The sequence below is a fragment of the Erpetoichthys calabaricus genome, chromosome 12, assembly GCF_900747795.2.
Source record: "Erpetoichthys calabaricus chromosome 12, fErpCal1.3, whole genome shotgun sequence".
Lineage (NCBI taxonomy): Eukaryota > Metazoa > Chordata > Cladistia > Polypteriformes > Polypteridae > Erpetoichthys > Erpetoichthys calabaricus.
The window spans coordinates 141690512-141708433 of NC_041405.2; the positions used below are offsets into that span (position 1 = coordinate 141690512).

At 35.8% G+C, this 17922-nt stretch overlaps 3 protein-coding genes across 5 annotated transcripts in view; 2 read left to right on the top strand and 1 right to left on the bottom strand.

Moving 5' to 3' along the window:
- The window catches only part of ap3d1 (adaptor related protein complex 3 subunit delta 1), a 1136182-nt gene that overhangs the window by 630915 nt on the left and 487345 nt on the right, over positions 1-17922 (bottom strand). The window lies entirely within an intron of this gene.
- theg (theg spermatid protein) overlaps positions 1-17922 on the top strand; it is a 455045-nt gene that overhangs the window by 334118 nt on the left and 103005 nt on the right. The gene's annotated exons all lie outside the window — the stretch shown is intronic.
- si:ch211-129c21.1 (uncharacterized protein LOC563087 homolog) overlaps positions 1-17922 on the top strand; it is a 74788-nt gene that overhangs the window by 31528 nt on the left and 25338 nt on the right. For all 3 annotated transcript variants that reach the window (XM_028816415.2, XM_028816417.2, XM_028816416.2), the window contains exons 3-8: positions 1402-1547; positions 2276-2338; positions 2618-2716; positions 8530-8629; positions 14875-14985; positions 16792-16949. In XM_028816415.2, coding sequence (XP_028672248.2) covers positions 1402-1547; positions 2276-2338; positions 2618-2716; positions 8530-8629; positions 14875-14985; positions 16792-16949 — 677 coding nt within the window. The remainder of the gene's footprint in view (positions 1-1401; positions 1548-2275; positions 2339-2617; positions 2717-8529; positions 8630-14874; positions 14986-16791; positions 16950-17922) is intronic.

The following is a 17922-nucleotide window of genomic DNA, read 5'->3' on the forward strand; positions in this document are numbered from 1 at the left end:
TTGTATTCTGTTGTTAACACATTTTGTGCATACTGAATTTCTTGAGTTGCTTTGGATTAAGGCATAATGATGATAAGGAAGCACTTACTGGTAATTAAAACCTCTTTAGCAGTTTCATTTGTAAACATTTATAGGCTAGGAGTATAAGTGAGTGCATAAGTGGACCTTTTGGATTGGTGACATATTCAGAGATGTCTCCTTCACTTGAGGTAAAGGGTACCAAGATAGGCCCCACCTACTGTAAGCTGAATTGGATTAAGTGGGTTTTAAAAATTCTACGTTATGTTACTATGTATCACATCTTTGTGCAATCGTATGATATATTGTGGGGTTTTTTTTTTTTTTTGGTCTTTGTGTGTTTTTTGGGCCTGACAGGTAGTATACAACATGAGCATCTCCACTTTCTTTTTAATTACTTTATGCATGTATGGAAAATATAAGTTTCACCTTTGTGAACAAGTGTATTTTTAAGTAGAGTTTAATACAGTTTTCTGAAAGCTATGGTTTTCACATACACACATTTTACTTTTCAGTGCTCCTTGAACATTATCCATAGAGCATCAAGTAGTATTCAATATATTTTGCCCATCCTTTCCTTAAAAATGCATTTAAGGTTTTTATTAAAAAAAAAAAAAAGAAAAAAAAAAGAAAGATTACCACATGTTAATGGTAAGCCTGATAGTGTAAATATATTTCATACAGAAACAAATATCTAACATCAAGACTTTTTAACCTACTGTTGACTATATTTGAAAGAATGGTTAGTTTTAACATGAACATTCAAATCTGAGATACTGGTTAATTGATTAAGCCATAAAGAAAACCATGCAAGACTATCTTAGCTTTTGGTTTGCAGAATTCCTTTTCAACTTCAGTACAGAGACAGGACAATGAGTGGTTAAGAATAGCAGATCTGTTTTAACATCGTATTTTAATGGATGGACCCAAGCCTTGTCCAGGGCTGTTTCCTACCTTATGTCTCTTGCTGCTGAAAAAGACTTTAAAGCCCTTTAATGACCCTGATTTGGATGATAATGTCATGTTATTTTATTTTAATTTGTATCTTTGAAAGACAAAATGAAAGAGAGATGTTAGTATTTTATCTGATGTGCTTTGAAATAATAATTTTGCGGGGCTACAAAGCTTGTGATGTGTATATTATTGAGAAACTTTGTTTTCAAAACATTTTCATAAAATTATTGGGATATACTGGGTGGGATAGCATAGCAGGAAGTTAATGGAATCCTAAAAATGAATGAGTCTTGTATTTTACTGATGATAACAGTGATATTTCAAGATATTACAAGACGTCTTGTTGCAAACTTAAATATAGATTTTGAAAGATTATGAAAAATGTTTTAGATATTTTAAGTCAATGATTTTTTTCTTTCTTTTTTTTAGACAAACACATCAAAACTTTTAAAGAAGAAGGATTCTACAATTATTCTGTCATGTTGCTTAGAGAGGATATTGATACTTTGTTAGTCTGTGCAAGAGAAGCAATCTACGCACTTAACATGGAGGATGTCTCCAACAAAATTTCCAAGGTGAGCAATTGATCAGTTTTACTTCATTAACTTGACTTTCTGTTTTTCAAATGAGAAGCTTTTTGAGTAATTTTTGGCCTTTGTCCATCTTAATATATTGCATTCTGTTAAGATTATATCTGACGGTAAACATTTTGTAATTGATCTTGTTGGCAAATATTGCTAGCCACTGAAGGAAAACTGTACAAACTTGTATGTTCATAACAAATATGTGACATTCATGTTTGTTCCCTTTCTTGGTTACTATTTTTTGGCAATATTTTTGACTGTGTTTTTAATTGGACACACAACTATAAGCTGCATGTGGCTTGTAAACAATACAGCTTAAAAAAAACAGGAATGATGCACATTTTTGTTTTTCACAATTAAACTTTACACAAAATATTTTAGGACAAGAAGTCTACTGGGAGATCTTTTCCTTTCTTCTGTCTTACAATTGAGGATGGATCCCTCAGTTACTTTTTTTATGTCTTAAATCCTTGCCAGTTTGCAAGATAATTGTTCTTATGAGACAGGCTCACCTTCTTCAATTACTTGGTCAAATATTAGCATCCAAGCAGTTTCTAGGAATCCGTTGAGTTGTGCTCTAACATAAAAAAACCTTCAAAAAAGATTTTGATGTTATTCTTTAGACTGAAACATATTTTATTGAAGTATAAGATATATTTTAGGTAATGTTGTATAATGATTATAAAACCTGTTCTTGCTCATTTATATTTATCTCCCAGGTTTTCTGGCCCGTTTTGGAAAACAAACAGCTTGAATGTACTAACAAAGGGAAAAGCAAAGATGTAAGTTGCACTTTGAGGTACAGACATACCTGATAAACTATAACTATTTAATGTGACTTTTTATTTAGATTTGGCATAAATCAGGAGTAGAGAAAGTAAGAGTGCTTGTTGTGAATAAGTATAAATAGGGTTAAGTGATTGGGTTCCTGCCTTTCCCTTTATGGATTGGATTGGTGTATTTTTTTTTTTTTATTTTTTTTTTTGTAAACCACTGTGCAATCAGCATGCAACTCTCTACAGAACTGAACCAATTTGAGATTTAATCTTGCCTTTTTGCAGATAGAATGTCGCAACTACATCCGCACTCTTCACAGAATCAATGATACCATGATGTACGTCTGTGGAACAAACGCTTTCAGTCCCACTTGTCACTATATGGTAAGTTTTTCATGAATTATGCGGAATAACCTGTGACTAGACTTGAAATTATTGAATAAATTAATTGTTCATTTTAAAAATCAAACGGTCTTATGTAAATTAGTTTGTTACATCATTAGTGAAAAAATACTTCACTTCTAGAAGGCAGCTTGGGAAAGTGGACCAGTATAAATTTGTAAAATATTCTCTGTGGAGTAAGATGCACCCAGATACAACTTCTCATTCATTCTTATCCCTAAAGCAGTTGTACGAGTATATAGTTCCTAGCTCATGCAAGAGAGAATTTGCTAATCTTTCCTATAATTCCATTTTCAACATTAGGTAAATGATAAAATATTTTTAAGGGAGGCAAAATGTACAAATGAAAGCCAACATTGTCTGGTGCTATGTTCCCTTTAGGTCTCACTCTATAGCTGCTGACGCAAGTTAAAATTGTGAGGCAGGCATCTTTTATCTTTCAGACAATTGACACACTCCTCCTGCCTGGAGGGTTGAAATTTAACTTCTTTCCACTGCCATAACAGCTAAATGTTTAAATTCAGCTCAGACTAACTGGAGATTTAATTATAAAATTGATGTTTTAAATATTTGGCTTTATTCAGTTTCACAAAGTCAGCACTAGTAAAACACAATTTAATGTAATAGTTTATGGGAACATTTAACAACATGTTATAAATTATCAAAATTAAGGGAGTAATAAATGAGTTCCAGACAATTATTGTGTTGTGATCACAATAGGCATTTATTCTAATCAACATGTTTTAGGAAAGAAGAATGGCTATGAAGATATTTAATCTGCATATTGTCAGTAGATTGTAAATCAAATTGTGACAATGCAGGTTCTCTCCATGCTCCCATCATCTGTCCGGGAGCCCTGAACCCAACATCGTTGATAATGTCACCGTGGTGAGCTGACAAAATGAGGACAATTCTCAAATGAAGCCAGGGGATATGTCCAAAAGTGCTAAAGTGCTTTTATTAAAACAATCACAACAAAAAGTGCAGTGCATCAGTTTAAATAAATAGTCCAGAAAACAAGTGTCCAGTGGGACTAAAAACCATCAATAAATAAATCCTTTAAAATCAGAGGTAAAAAATGCAGTAGTTAAAACGCAGTCTCTCTCATTACTCCCCAGCCTACCTCCGTCTCTTTCTCCCTGGCTCACCCATTGCTCCTTCAGCCGGTGGAGAACTAACAGCCACATGCTCCTTTGGTTAACCTCCATATTGGCCTCCTTCTGGAAGTCACTGCCAGAACGTCGAGGTCAGCTCTCCTCCCTTGATCTTTCGCGCACCCGAAGTCACTCCTCAGATCCCATGGGAGGACACCTCTCTGCTCACCCCACTCAACTTGTTTTCAGTGGGGCGAACTAGCCCCCAGAGCGCCATCGGGTAACGCTCCTTAGCGGGGCCCCAGCTCGTGGTGTCCCCACTTTCCAGGTGGCCAGATCGTAACATCATGACTGCTGTTTTCCGTCCTTTATCCGCATTCTATCTCTCTATCTATCTATCTATCTATCTCTCTATCTTTCTTTCTTTTATACTCGCCTCCCATCCACTACAGAAACAGTAAACTTTTGACATGAATGTACCTTGTTAATATTTTTTACATTTATACAGTGCTTTTTCTTACACTCAAAGTACTTTTCATAGTGAGTGGGGAGAGACGTCAACCACCACTGATGTGTAGCATCTACTTGGATGATGCAAAGGCAGCCATTTTTGCGCCAGTCCACTCACCACACATTAGCTGTTAGGTGGTGAAGTGGTGAGAGAGAGACAGAACAAACCAATTACAGACTGGGGATGAGTAGGGGACCACAATGACTCTAGCATGGAGGACAGTTTAGCCTGGACATCTGGATACACCCTGCTGTTTATGAAGGGTGACCAGGGATCTTATTTGACAACAGTCAGTATCTCACTTTTACATCTCATCCAATGGATGGCACCATTTTTGCAGCACAGTATCCCCATCACTGCACTAGGGCATTGGGATCCACATTCAGACCAAAGGGTTAAAAACCCTCTGCTGGTCTTACCAACACCTCTTCCAGCAGCTACCCAAGTTTTTCCTAGATGGTGTCCCATCCAAGTACTGGCCAGGCATGAACTTGCTTAGCTTCAGGTGGATGACCACTTCTGAAGTGCATGTGGTATTGCTGCTTTCTTCACTTTAAGTGATTTGTTTTGCTTAAGATTTAAGTTTTGCTTAAAAAAGTTCCACTTTTGTTTCCTTTAGGTCATTATAGATGCTACAGTATAACCCGTGCATTAAGCCTATATTTTTGATAAACACACCAATCCTTGCACGCTTGCTTGGTCCCATAACCAAAATTTTTATGTTGAGCCCCACAAGATTCCCATCCTGAGGCACACCACTAACACACATCTTCATTTGCTAGCACCCTCATTTGTCATATACTGTCTGACATGACAGTGTGTGTCATGATTTTCATTACTATAAATTAATAATTACAAAAAATCAGAACAATGGTGTCTCCTGTAAAAGCTATGGTTTGAAAGATGACACATACATACTAAAAATGAAATCTCGGTCTCAGTGCTGGAAGCTTTTTTTCAACAAAGCCACAACCTTTCAGTATGCGGTGTACATATAATTTCGATTATGATATTTAAGCCTCTCATGAATTGTGATTTTACTGCAGAAAATATTTATTTACTGGAAACAGATTATATTTCATAAAAATATAAATGAAATAAAGAAAATATGGCAAAACAAAAAGTATACAGTAATCTGTGGACAACCACTAAATTGAGAGTACATACAAATCCATGTAAATGAAGGGGTAATCGTACAGTTAAACTGATAGCACCACATTATATGCATTTCCTTGGAAAAGGCCTAAACGCTGCAGTTGTCTGTATATTGATTATAACCTGTTGCAGGTGGCGATTAAGCTGGACATATCTTCATTTGGATGACTCTGGTTTGGTGGGAAACACATTCACAAGCACTTATAAAGAAGCAGGCAGTTTATCACAAGGCACACAACTTGTACCCAATAACATTTTAACATGCTGACAAACCTTTTTGCTGTTGTCAAGTCAACATTGATGTTTTATTATTTACACATTTTGGCCATAGAAAATAGATGTGCAAACAGAGAAAGTAATCAATGTGGAGAACTTTTGTATGATCCCCTTTTGTAGGACAGACTGCCATTATCCATTCAAGTCTACCTGGAACACAGGTCCTTGGCTTAAAAATCTTGGGCCAGACAATTTTAATGTCAGCTAAAAAGTCAGCTTCCGTGACAAGGCCCCCATTCGGAATGCAGCCTTTGTGCCTTATCTTATAAGATGACAAATCGCAGACCAAGTAACACTGAGACAGCTCTTAAGGGCACCATCTGGACACTCAAGTTAAAACAAAGTGCCATAATTAAATTCATGGAAATCTTGATGGAAGAATTTTTGCTCCAATAGTTGACCAAAATAGGATGGGCTAATGTGCACCCAAGAAACCAATGACAAGACTATTTCTTCCTTTAAAAACCCTTACACACCCCACATCTGGGCTTTCTCTGTCAGTTCACTAGCAAAGTCCCAGTGCTTATAGGGTGTGGCCGTAACAAAGGCTAGAGAAATCCCTTTTACTCCAAAGCATAACTGGTGCTGGACTGGAAAAATGAAAAACTGTCCATAAAAAGAGTTGGATGAGGTGTGTTAGACCAAACCTTACAGCAAGAGCAGAAGAAGACCATATGCAAGACAACACATTTGTGTTACTGAAAACCAGCCAACTCTGCGGATGTGATTTTGCTAGTAACAAAAGGAACGACAGTGTGTTTGAACCTCAAAGAGAAACTGCAGTACTACTTAGAAGCAGAAGGTGTGATGAAGGAAAAGAGTTCCTTAACAAACAAGGATATGTGTGCTGAAGATTCTTCCTTGCATCTGGAGAAAGCCAGCCAGGAAAGGAATAAAGCATTGCTTACATCAAACCATAAATACAACTGTTTTGATTCTGAAAAGTATTTCTCGTAACTTAGTAGTTAGGATAAAGCCAGCTAATATAATATGATATCGGTGTCACTGTAACTATAAGGTAATATACTTGTGAAGGATAAGTTCTAGCTGTTAAAAGTTTCTTCCTGAATCCAGTAAGAAAGTACAGAGCAGAATATCGCACGTACACATTCACACACAAAGGGTCTGGCAGAGGGGTTTGGTAAGCCAGTGCAGACCAGCTGTGAGCAAAAAAATGCCATGATGCATGCATGAATAATTACCTAAATAATTTATTGATCCTGACCACATGAATTGAAAAATCACAATTCAAAAGTTGTGCACCTTTTTGTATAGGTGAGTAAAACTTAAATTAAGCTTCCATAATTTTATGTTTTGTATGCACCTCTTGTTCTCTTTTTGTTATATATATATATATATATATATATATATATATATATATATATATATGTATATATGTATATATATATGTATATATGTATATATATATGTATATATGTATATATATATGTATATATATATATATATATAATACACACACTGCTCAAAAAATTGAGGGAGCACTTGATCATTACAGTCTAATACTAAGTTAAGCTTCAGGGAGAGATATCTGTCCAGTTAGGAAGCATAAGTGACTGTGAATCAGCCTCACCTGCTTTGGTGCAAATGAAAGTGACAACACGTGCACTGGAGAGGCAACAGCAAGTCAAACCCCAAAAGGTAATGGTTTTGTAGGTGTTGGAAACAGACAATTGCTCTCTCTTTATCCTTCCTGAGTGATTCTACTCTAGTTTTTCATTTTGCTAGTGTTCTTGTCACTACTGGTAGCATGAGGCAGTACCTGCAGCCAATTCTTATTGCACAGGTAGTCCATCTCCTCCAGGATGGCATATCCATATGTGCTGTCGCACGAAGTTCAAGAGCATGGAGAATATACCAGGAAATGGGCCAATCTCTTCACCTTTCTAGCAGGAAAGTAAAACAGAGTTCCCTCACTCAACATACATTAATTTGCATCAAGTGGGTGGGTGTCTTGTTAAATTACTTGAATGTCAAATGCAAAACTGATAATTAAATTATTAAATTAAAGTGATCAATTTAACTTTCCTACATTATTTTGGCATCCCTGGGTGGGCACCTTGTTAATTGTTTTAATTAACTGCTTGCATTGCAAATGGAAAAAATGATAATTAATGAATGGAATGATCATTCATTTCAACCCCTTTATTGCATCCTGGACCAGATTTTTACATACTGGATAGAATTAACCAATAGATGTATTAACACCAGTCCCTTTCCACGAAAGCCAAAATAGTGTAAGCAAAAACATTTATTAATATGTGCTTCTCAGTACTGGGTTTGCTGCCAAATATCCTGCTTAATTGCATAGTCTTTTGAAGGCTAGTTATCCAATCTACAGCAACTTTTATATAACAAAGTAGTGATAAAACCCTGTGTAGGATTATGATAAAGTTAAGATGCACTTTCTGTCACTGACATGAGTTTAACCTCAAATATTTTCATACATACTTCTTTGGCTTTCTGTATAAAGATTATCGATACACAGTATAATATACCACAAGACCATCTTGGTGCATCTGTGCCATCAAGTCAAAGCTAAAACCTATAAAATGTTATCTTACTTTTACTATTATTTATGGTGTTTAGGGATTTTTGGATCTATATTGATGCTTTTAATCTTGGAACAGCCCCAGCAGGTATGTGGAACAAGGAAACATGGAAGTTTTATTTCCTCAGTAATGGTAACTCATCACATTTTTATTTGGTATAACACTATATATTGTTCTGTGTTTAAACAGGATATTAACAATGGCCAGTTACAGCTTCTTGGACCACCTGAGGAAGGTAAAGGAAAATGTCCTTTTGATCCATTTCAGAAGTATTCATCTGTCATGGTTGGTATGTACACATTTCTTTTTCCTGTCTTTCCCATAATCTATCATTTGTACAGCCAGTCACAAACACGTTCAATTAACACCCCTGTATCAATGTGATTTTTCTAAGACATGTTTGTTAGAGTAATTGGTCACTGTTAGAGTTAGCATTGATGTACACACTGCAAATGGATTCTCTTCCCATTTATGTTTGGCCTCTGCTTTGCAATTGTTGCTGTCAAGGTAGGCTGCAGCTTCCTGTCAAACTTGAATGCTAATAGCTGGTTCAACAGGTGGGTTAATTCAGTTGTATACATGAATATGGTATCCTTGTGTTTTTAAATAATTTGGCTTTTTTCTGCCAAAATTATACCTTTAGAGTTGACAGACCATGTTTTATGGATGTCATTCCTGGAAAAGAAATTATTTTTCAGGTTCTTTTAAAAACCATGCTGCTTGTGTAATTGCCAAATGATTGCTTGGGAATGGAATGGCAGAGGTACGCAGCTGCATTAATATGTTTATTGTCATAGTTATCATAAAAGGTTTTTTCTTGGCTTTTGCAGTGGGACTGAAATGCTAGCACTAGAAACATCTTAATATGGATTAACATTAACTTTTTTCATTACATTTTTAACCAGTAACAGTTCATAAAAGCACTAATATAAATATGAGGAACTTTCACATGTTAAATTTCATTAAGCAGTTCATCTAATTAATGACAGTCTCAAACAAATGGTTGGCAGGTGATCAATTTTCCCATCATTTGCTGAAACATGTTCTCTAAATTTAACCTCATTTAGAGTATGGTAGTAGTAAATGCCGTAATTCACAGGCTTTTGATTTGCAGTCTTTCTGTGTACCCTTCATTCATTTATATCTACAGTGTCAGATACTCGTGAGCAAAAGGAGTATCAATTATAAATACAAGATGGGAGACACTGTTTTAAAAGAAGCAACATCTGAAAAGGATTTAGGAGTTTATGTTGACACAAAACTTTAATCATCTATGCAATGTACAGTCTGGAGTTTTTTTTTGGTTTTTTTTTTGTTTTTTTGTTTTTCTTTGTTCTGCTCTCCCTGGCCATCGGACCGTACTTTTCTTCTATGTTAATTAGTGTTCCCTGATTTTAATTATTTATTTTGTCTTTTTTCATCATGTAAAGCACTTTGAGCTACATTGTTTGTATGAAAATGTGCTATAGAAGTAAATGTTGTTGTTGTTAGGATGTTACAGATTCCTAATCTACCTCAGAATACCATATATTCTAGTTTAATAAAGCATATTTGATAGTGAACAGAGCCACTATAAAATCAAAGCATAATACAATACTACAGTGAAACAGTTAACTGATGTGCTTAAAAAATGATTGTAGGCAACACCGTTAAACCAATAAACCCAGCCTACTGAAATGGTGGCCCAGCCCAAGGTCCCATCAGAAACGCAGAGAAAAACACATTTTGCAAGCCTTCAGAAATTCCTGCATAAATTCCTACAGTAAGCATTGCTTCCAACCTCAGATTCTGTTCAGTTATAGCTTTGTTTTTTATGCACTTTTTGATGTGTCTGTGTTAGATGTGACCAAATTTTAAAAGTTTATAAATTTAAAAATACTTCTTTCTCAATATAATTCTTTGTGTTGGTTTAAAGTTTATTATCTGCTGCTTACTGACCAGTGAAAATGTCTGGCCTAGCTAAATTTCTCGGTTTGAAAATATGGCACAACTAAATTTTTAACTGAATAGCCCTGCAATAGACCAGTACACAGAAGAAACAAGAAAATATATTAACAATCTAGCTTAATGGGTAAATCAATGTCTGTAGGCTGTGGACTTGGACGTATTCTCAGATAAATAGTATGTCCTTTTTTACTATTCATTTAAATACCTTTTATTGTATAATATATGACAGATGGATAATTGGTACCTTGTCACACCCCTAACAAGCATAGTAAAGATGGTAAGTAAATTGTCATCCGCAGTGGCTCGGAGGGAGAGCTTGCATTCAGGTAACAAAAAAATCCAGTTAAAGGAGACTGGGTCTAACTATACAGAAGATTAGATCTAGCTCTCTAATGGGATTCTGTTATAATAATAAGTTTTTCCTCTTTTGTAATTGTAGCATTAGAACAATCTAGATGCGAACAGGCCATTCAGCCCAACACAACTCACCAGTCCTGTCCACTTAATTATTCTAAAAAAATATTAAGTCTAGTTTTGAAAGTCCCTAAATTATTACTGTCTACCATAGCTACTTGGTAGCTTATTCCAAGTGTCTATGGTTCTCTGTGTAAAGAAAAATGCTGACTGTTCAGAAAAACTCCTGTACTTGCCATGTTCTGCTCAATCTTATTCTTAATAATTATTTCTGTTAACATTCCTGTGATGCATGTTAAGCTTACTGGTCTATAGTTGCTTGGATCTGCACGGTTACCCTTTTTATATAATGGGATAATATGTTATTTTCCAGTCCTTCGGAATGTCCCCAGTGCGTAATGACTTCCTAAAAATACGTGTCAAGGGTTTATATATGTACTTGCTAGCCTCATTAAGAACTCAAGGGTAAATATTATCTGGTCCTGGTGATTTGTTTGATTTCAGCCTATTTAATCACAGCAGTACTTCTCCCTCTACAATTTCCAAATCCTTCAGTACCTCCTTAGTATTCCCATTTACCGCTAGGGGGTTATCTACTTCCTCACTTGTGAAGCCCTCAGAAAAATGCAAGTTTAGAGAATCTGCTATTTCACCATCTGTCCCCTAGTCTGTTACTATTTCTGATGCACTTCACCTCCTCCTTGACCGTTCTTTTACTACTAAAATATTGAAAGAATTTTTTAGGGTTGTCTTTTGCCTTATCTGCTATATTCCTTTCCAACTGTCTTTTAGCCCCCCTAATATCCTTCTTAATGGCTGCCCTCATGTTCTCATATGCCCTACGATTCACTTTGAAGTTATTAGTCTTATACGCCTTATACAGCTGTTTTTTTCCTTTGCAGCTTCTTTTTTTTAAATCTTTGTTAACCCACTGCAAAGTTGTTTTTTTTTTTTTTTTTTTTTTTTAATTTCCTATTAATTCCAAATTTAGGTATATACCTTTCCTGCCTTACATGTAAAACATTTTTAAACCTGCTCCACACTTAAAAGCTTATCCCAGTCTATCCTCTAAGGACTTTGCCGCATCTGCTCAAAATTTGCCCTACCAAAGATAAACTTCAATTTTAGTCTTTGCATCCGCACTCTTACAAAACATAGAACTGAATTATATTATGGTAACTTGACCATAGTGGTTCAATCGCTTCAATACCCTCAGTTCTATCCCGATTATTACAAAATGCTAAATCCAGACAAGCTTCACTCCGCATTGCTGCTTTAACATACTGTGTTAAAAAACAGTCAATGATTACTTCTAAAAACTCCTGCTCTTGTGCCCCGCCCTTTGCAAGGTTATCCCAGTTAATACTGTGATAATTAAAGTCCCCAATGACTATAATATCCCCATGTGAACTTGCCTTTTTAATATTACTAAAAAGATGTGTGTTGAAATTACTGTCTGCATTGGGGGGCCTATAACACAGTCCTAAAATAATGCCTCTTCCCCTAATGCTTTCCAGGCGACACCACATGTCCTCACTAAGATGGGGCTCATCGTCCAACTGAAGAGGACTTGCATTTAAATTCTGTTTGACATAAACAGCAACTCCTCCTCCTTTTCTGTTCTGTCTATCCTTCCTAAAAAATGTGTAACCCTCTATGTTACACTCATCCCCATCTTTGTTATTTAGCCAGATTTCTGTTATTGCTATAATATCATAATTATGCCCTGCTACATAAAACTCCAACTCACTTGTCTTATTTTTGATACTTCTAGCATTAATGCAATCTATTTTTAATGTACTCCTACATTTAAATGTTAGGTTAGAAATTACATTACTACTCGTTTTTATTTCTACACTGTTCTTTGTTCCTCCATGTCTATTTCTAAACCTGGCCTGTCCTAAACTCTCATTTCCCTCATTTAAACAATCCTCAACTAACCTCATACGCTTCCTCAATACATTGGTGTCCTCTGGTTCAGATGTAACCCGTCACAGCGGAATAGATCCCATCTGTTCCAAAAAGAATCCCAATGCCCAATAAACCTATACCCTTCTACACTGCACCAAGCGTGAAGCCCTCTAATTTCCTCAAATTGAGCTGATACCCCTTCATTCAGCATGACTAACCTGCAGTTGTCTTTTTGCTATATGGCCTCTATTTTACCTTCTGAAGTGAAAAAAATTACAAATGAGAGTTCATCGTGCATCCTCCTCCATTTATGTGCATCTGTCCAAGAAACCCCTTTTAAGATGCAAATGAAATATTTTGTGGCTCACATTGCAAAGAAGCCAAAATGAAGCAGACAGGTCACTAGAGGAGAGTTTAATAAACATAGAATAGAAAATAACTGTGTTAAAAATTTTATCCAATAAACTTTTCGATCATCCTTGTGTAATGATACTACCTATCTCATATCATAGGATTACCATATAAAGTAATTACCTATTTATGTGACCCTAGCAAATTAGTCCTCCTATTTGGTCAGCCCTGAAAAAAACACTAAAAAGGCAAACACTGCCTTTGAAAAAGCAATTTCATTAAAACACCAGGATGTTCTAGAAAGAAGCACTTATATTTTGTTCATAGTTCTTTTAACACCTATGTGTCTCAGGCTAAACTAAGAAACCTAGGTAGCGTACTGTTCTTGGAAGCTTGTGTAGTTTTTATCTTCACATGATGTGTTTCACAAACACCTACAATGATGCAGTAGTGGTGGGAGGTCAGGATCATATAAAGCTTTTTACTTATTACAAAGCAAACAAATTGAAAAGAGAAGTTGTGAAAATGTGCAAGAATAATGTGAAAGTAAATACTAACCAATAGTAACAAAGTACGATTACTAAAATTTATTGTCTGAAAATTGGATCTGTAAAGGTGACAAAATACTTTGGCAGAATTGATGAAAGAAATATGCTGCCAGTCCAAAGAGGTCATCCAAAATGTTTTGTGTTTTTAATAGAATTGATGCCTTGTTTATCAATAGGGGAAGGGTGTTGAAATCCCAGATGCACAACTTTATAACAAGAGAAGGATATCCGAATTTCTGGTTTGAGTAACAAATGCCTTACTGGTCCTCAGCTGACGTCTTTAAAAAATACGCCTAAGAAAAAGACAACGAAGGAACTGTAAGGCATTTGTTGCTCAAACTACACACTCTGATGTACTTATCTAGTTATGCAGTTGTCCATATAGGCCTTCCCTTTTTTTCTATCCTGGTTAGATCCAATTCTCCCTCTTCTCTCAAGACAGTAATAAACACCTTTGTATGATATCTTGGCAATCAGTCACACGGACCAACCTTTATTCAGCAAAAAAACAATAGACTGACATATTTCTTAAGAAAACTGTTTCATTTTGGCCATTTTTGAACCCAGAACTGAACTTTAGGAATGCCGGTACCTTGCAACACAAGTGAACAGAATAACTAGCTTCAGTGATGCTAATGCAATTATCAAGGTTTCTGTAATAAGTGATTAGTATGTAAACATGACTAATTAAGGATAAGCTAAGGAAGTTTGCCATTAGGACACCAAAGGAATTGGTGCAGTAATGGGGCTTTACATCCATATGTGAGTAATACATTAAAAATCAGTAATTTCAAGCAGTAATAGACATTATATACACTAGTAAGGTATTCATGTCACTACATTTTTGAGAAATAGCCTTCCTCCAATGAATATTTATGAGTTATTTACACCTGAGCTCAGGTTATACATTAGCCTTTCACACTTGAAACCCAGGTCACAGCCCACCATAGGACAAAGCCTTAGAGGTGCCCATGAGTAAATTGGAAGAAGGAGGAAAATAATGTTTCTTTTTGTTTTAGTGTAGTATTTTCAATAAATGTTGCAACTAATAAATATGTAATGTATACACAACTAAAGAGTTGTACTTCATTGGGGTACTTCCCTCAAGCAGGTGTCTCCAGTCCGCACTGTTTACTTGTAAAGATACATTTTTATTACTGATTTTGTACATGTTGTTGTAAAATGTCTTTAGATAAGTTTTTTTCTAACTTGTTCACTTAAAATAAGTTTTCACTTGTATTGACTTTTTCGTGAAACAAGCATTCTGTCAGAATAGCTAGTTTAATCTATTTAAAATACCCCTTCGCTTAAGCAGGCTATCTAACAGATTACTGCAACTAAACTTCGTTTCAATTTTTTCTAGATAGTGATCTTTATACTGCAACTTCTATCAACTTTCTTGGTTCAGAACCTGTGGTTACACGCAATTCAGCAAACTCCCTCCGAACTGAATTCAAGACCTCTTGGCTAAATGGTAAGCATGCTGCTTTGACTCATATTGCTATTTTTATTTTTGTTTTAATTAAGTTGCATGCTGAACTAAACACTAAGTCTTACTAAAACCTAAAATTATTGTGAAAGTTTTTTGTTTTTTTTTTGGTAATCATCATTGAGCTTCATAATTAAATGTGTTTCTCAACCTTTATGGTACCACAACCTAGCTTTGCCTTTTAACATTCACTGACAACCCAGTAGCAGCAATTGCAAACTGCCCCTTTGGTGAAATTAGTGTGATCCATATTGAAACAAGCATTATTTGATGAGGGGTGGATTATTTGGTCCCTTTTGGTGAAATGTGAGACCCATAAGAGATCCATATTAAAAGGAGAGAACGTCCAGAGGTTAGGAAGAAGAGTAAACAAGAACAACAAAAACATTTATTTATATAGCACATTTTCATACAAATTATGTAGCTCAAAGTGCTTTACAAGATGAAAAAAATATAAAAATAAGATTAGGCAATACTATACTAAGTAACAAAGAATAAAGTAAAGTCCTATGGCCAGGAGGACAGAAAAAACAAATTAAAAAAACTCCAAAGGTGACTTACATAGACAGATTAAAGCCAATTTTGCAGCAATTGTGCGTAATGAGGAAAAAATTACTTTTCATAGTCAAAAGCGATAATACAGATAGATCCAGGAGCAGTAAAATATGAGATTACAGAGGAATATTTAAATACAGAATCCTAGAGAATTAGAATCAAAAGACCAGAGGTCATCCCAGAGGAGAAAGAGCAAAAAGCAAGTCAGGAGGCCAGATACAGCAGTAGAGAGGGTGTTGGTAGGAAGCCTTAGTTAAAGTACCATAAAGTATGGAGCCTAGTTTCTTCTCAGGTGTAGAGCAGCAAAACCTAGTGAAGAATGAAGAGGAAGGGAGGAAAACAATAATAATAATAATTCTTTACATTTATATAGCGCTTTTCTCACTACTCAAAGCACTCATATACCACACATCGTTGGGACAAATCTGAGTTGAAGTTAGAAAATCAGTGAGGCAGAGAACTACAAAACATTGAACTAAGTGGAACAGGAAGAGCACCAAGTGGCCAAAAAAGCTGTCTAGTGTCATGAGAACTATATATGTTTATGGGGGAAAACATATACTGCAACCACCAGTTCTAAAAGCCTTGGTGCAATAAAATGGGTGTCAGGGAGAGGGACCATAGTTTTCACAAAATTAAACTTGGGATAGACAACATAAGGAGTGGTCAGCTGGCATAAGTTAGTCAAGGACAGAAGAGATGACATGGTTTAATTTATTTTACATTCAGACAATAGCTCAAAATGATTAAAGAAATTATTAACAGTTGGTAGAATAAATGGGGAATTGCCCAAGAAAGAAACAGACCACCAACATATGAGGATATCCTATGGTGTGTATTGTGAGTGGTTAAAGGAGTGTTCAAATCAGATTTACGGAGGATGAATAAACACAATAAACCCAAATGTTCAACTTGGAAATGTGAACAGAGCATTTTCTTTCATATTTTCAGACATGCTAAGTGGTAGTTGCAATTGCTTCTCTTACAATTTAAAAATTCTAAGATTTTAGAAGCAACATTTTTTGTGAAAGTACAGTACCAAAATGAACAATACACATTTTTTTCAATGTACTGTATTGTTATGCTGTAATTCTTTTCCCTCCCCACCCCATGTCACAAATGATTAAAACAACATTTTTGTAAATCCAGTATATAGCAAGAACCAAACAATTAAGTAAATTAAAAAGGCCAGATAGAGCTTGAAACCTAACTTGACCCCCCTTTTTTTTCCCCCAGAACCAAAGTTCATTTATATGGATCTAGTAGAAGAAAATCATAATAACCCAGAAGGGGAAGAAGAGGATGACAAGGTTTACTTATTCTTTAGTGAGACAGCCGTGGAGTATGACTTCTATGACAAACTGTTGGTATCACGAATTGCTCGAATATGCAAGGTCAGTCTGAGCAACTGGGTTGAAAACACAGCCAGCGTCTAATGGTTATTTTTACTTTCATAAACTAGGAACTACTGGTCTCGTGCAGCAGTGTAGTGTTGTGCATTGGTTAAGGCTTTGGACTTCAAACCCTGAGATTGTGGGTTCAAATCCTACCACTGACACTGTGTGACGCTGAGCAAGTCACTTCACCCTGCTGTGCTCCAATTGGGAAAAGAAAACAAATGTAACCAATTGTATCTCAAATGTTGTCGTTTTGGATAAAGGCATCGGCCAAATAGATACAGCGGGGAAAATAAGTGTTGAACGCGTCAACGTTTTTCTCATTAAATACAGTTACAGTAGGTCCATAAATATTTGGACAGAGACAACTTTTTTCTCATTTTGGTTCTGTACATTACCACAATGAATTTTAAATGAAACAACTCAGATGCAGTTGAAGTGCAGACTTTCAGCTTTAATTCAGTGGGGTGAACAAAATGATTGCATAAAAATGTGAGGCAACTAAAGCATTTTTTAACACAATCCCTTCATTTCAGGGGCTCAAAAGTAATTGGACCAATTAAATAACTGGAAATAAAATGTTCATTTCTAATACTTGGTTGAAATCCCTTTGCTGGCAATGACAGCTTGAAGTCTTGAACTCATGGACATCACCAGATGCTGGGTTTCCTCCTTTTTAATTCTCTGCCAGGCCTTTACTGCAGCGGCTTTCAGTTGCTGTTTGTTTGTGGGCCTTTCTGTCTGAAGTTTAGTCTTCAACCAGTGAAATGCATGCTCAATTGGGTTAAGATCAGGTGACTGACTTGGCCATTCAAGAATTTTCCACTTCTTTGCTTTAATAAACTCCTGGGTTGCTTTGGCTGTATGTTTTGGGTCACTGTCCATCTGTATCATGAAACGCCGCCCAATCAATTTGACTGCATTTAGCTGGATTTGAGCAGACAGTACGTCTCTGAACACCTCAGAATTC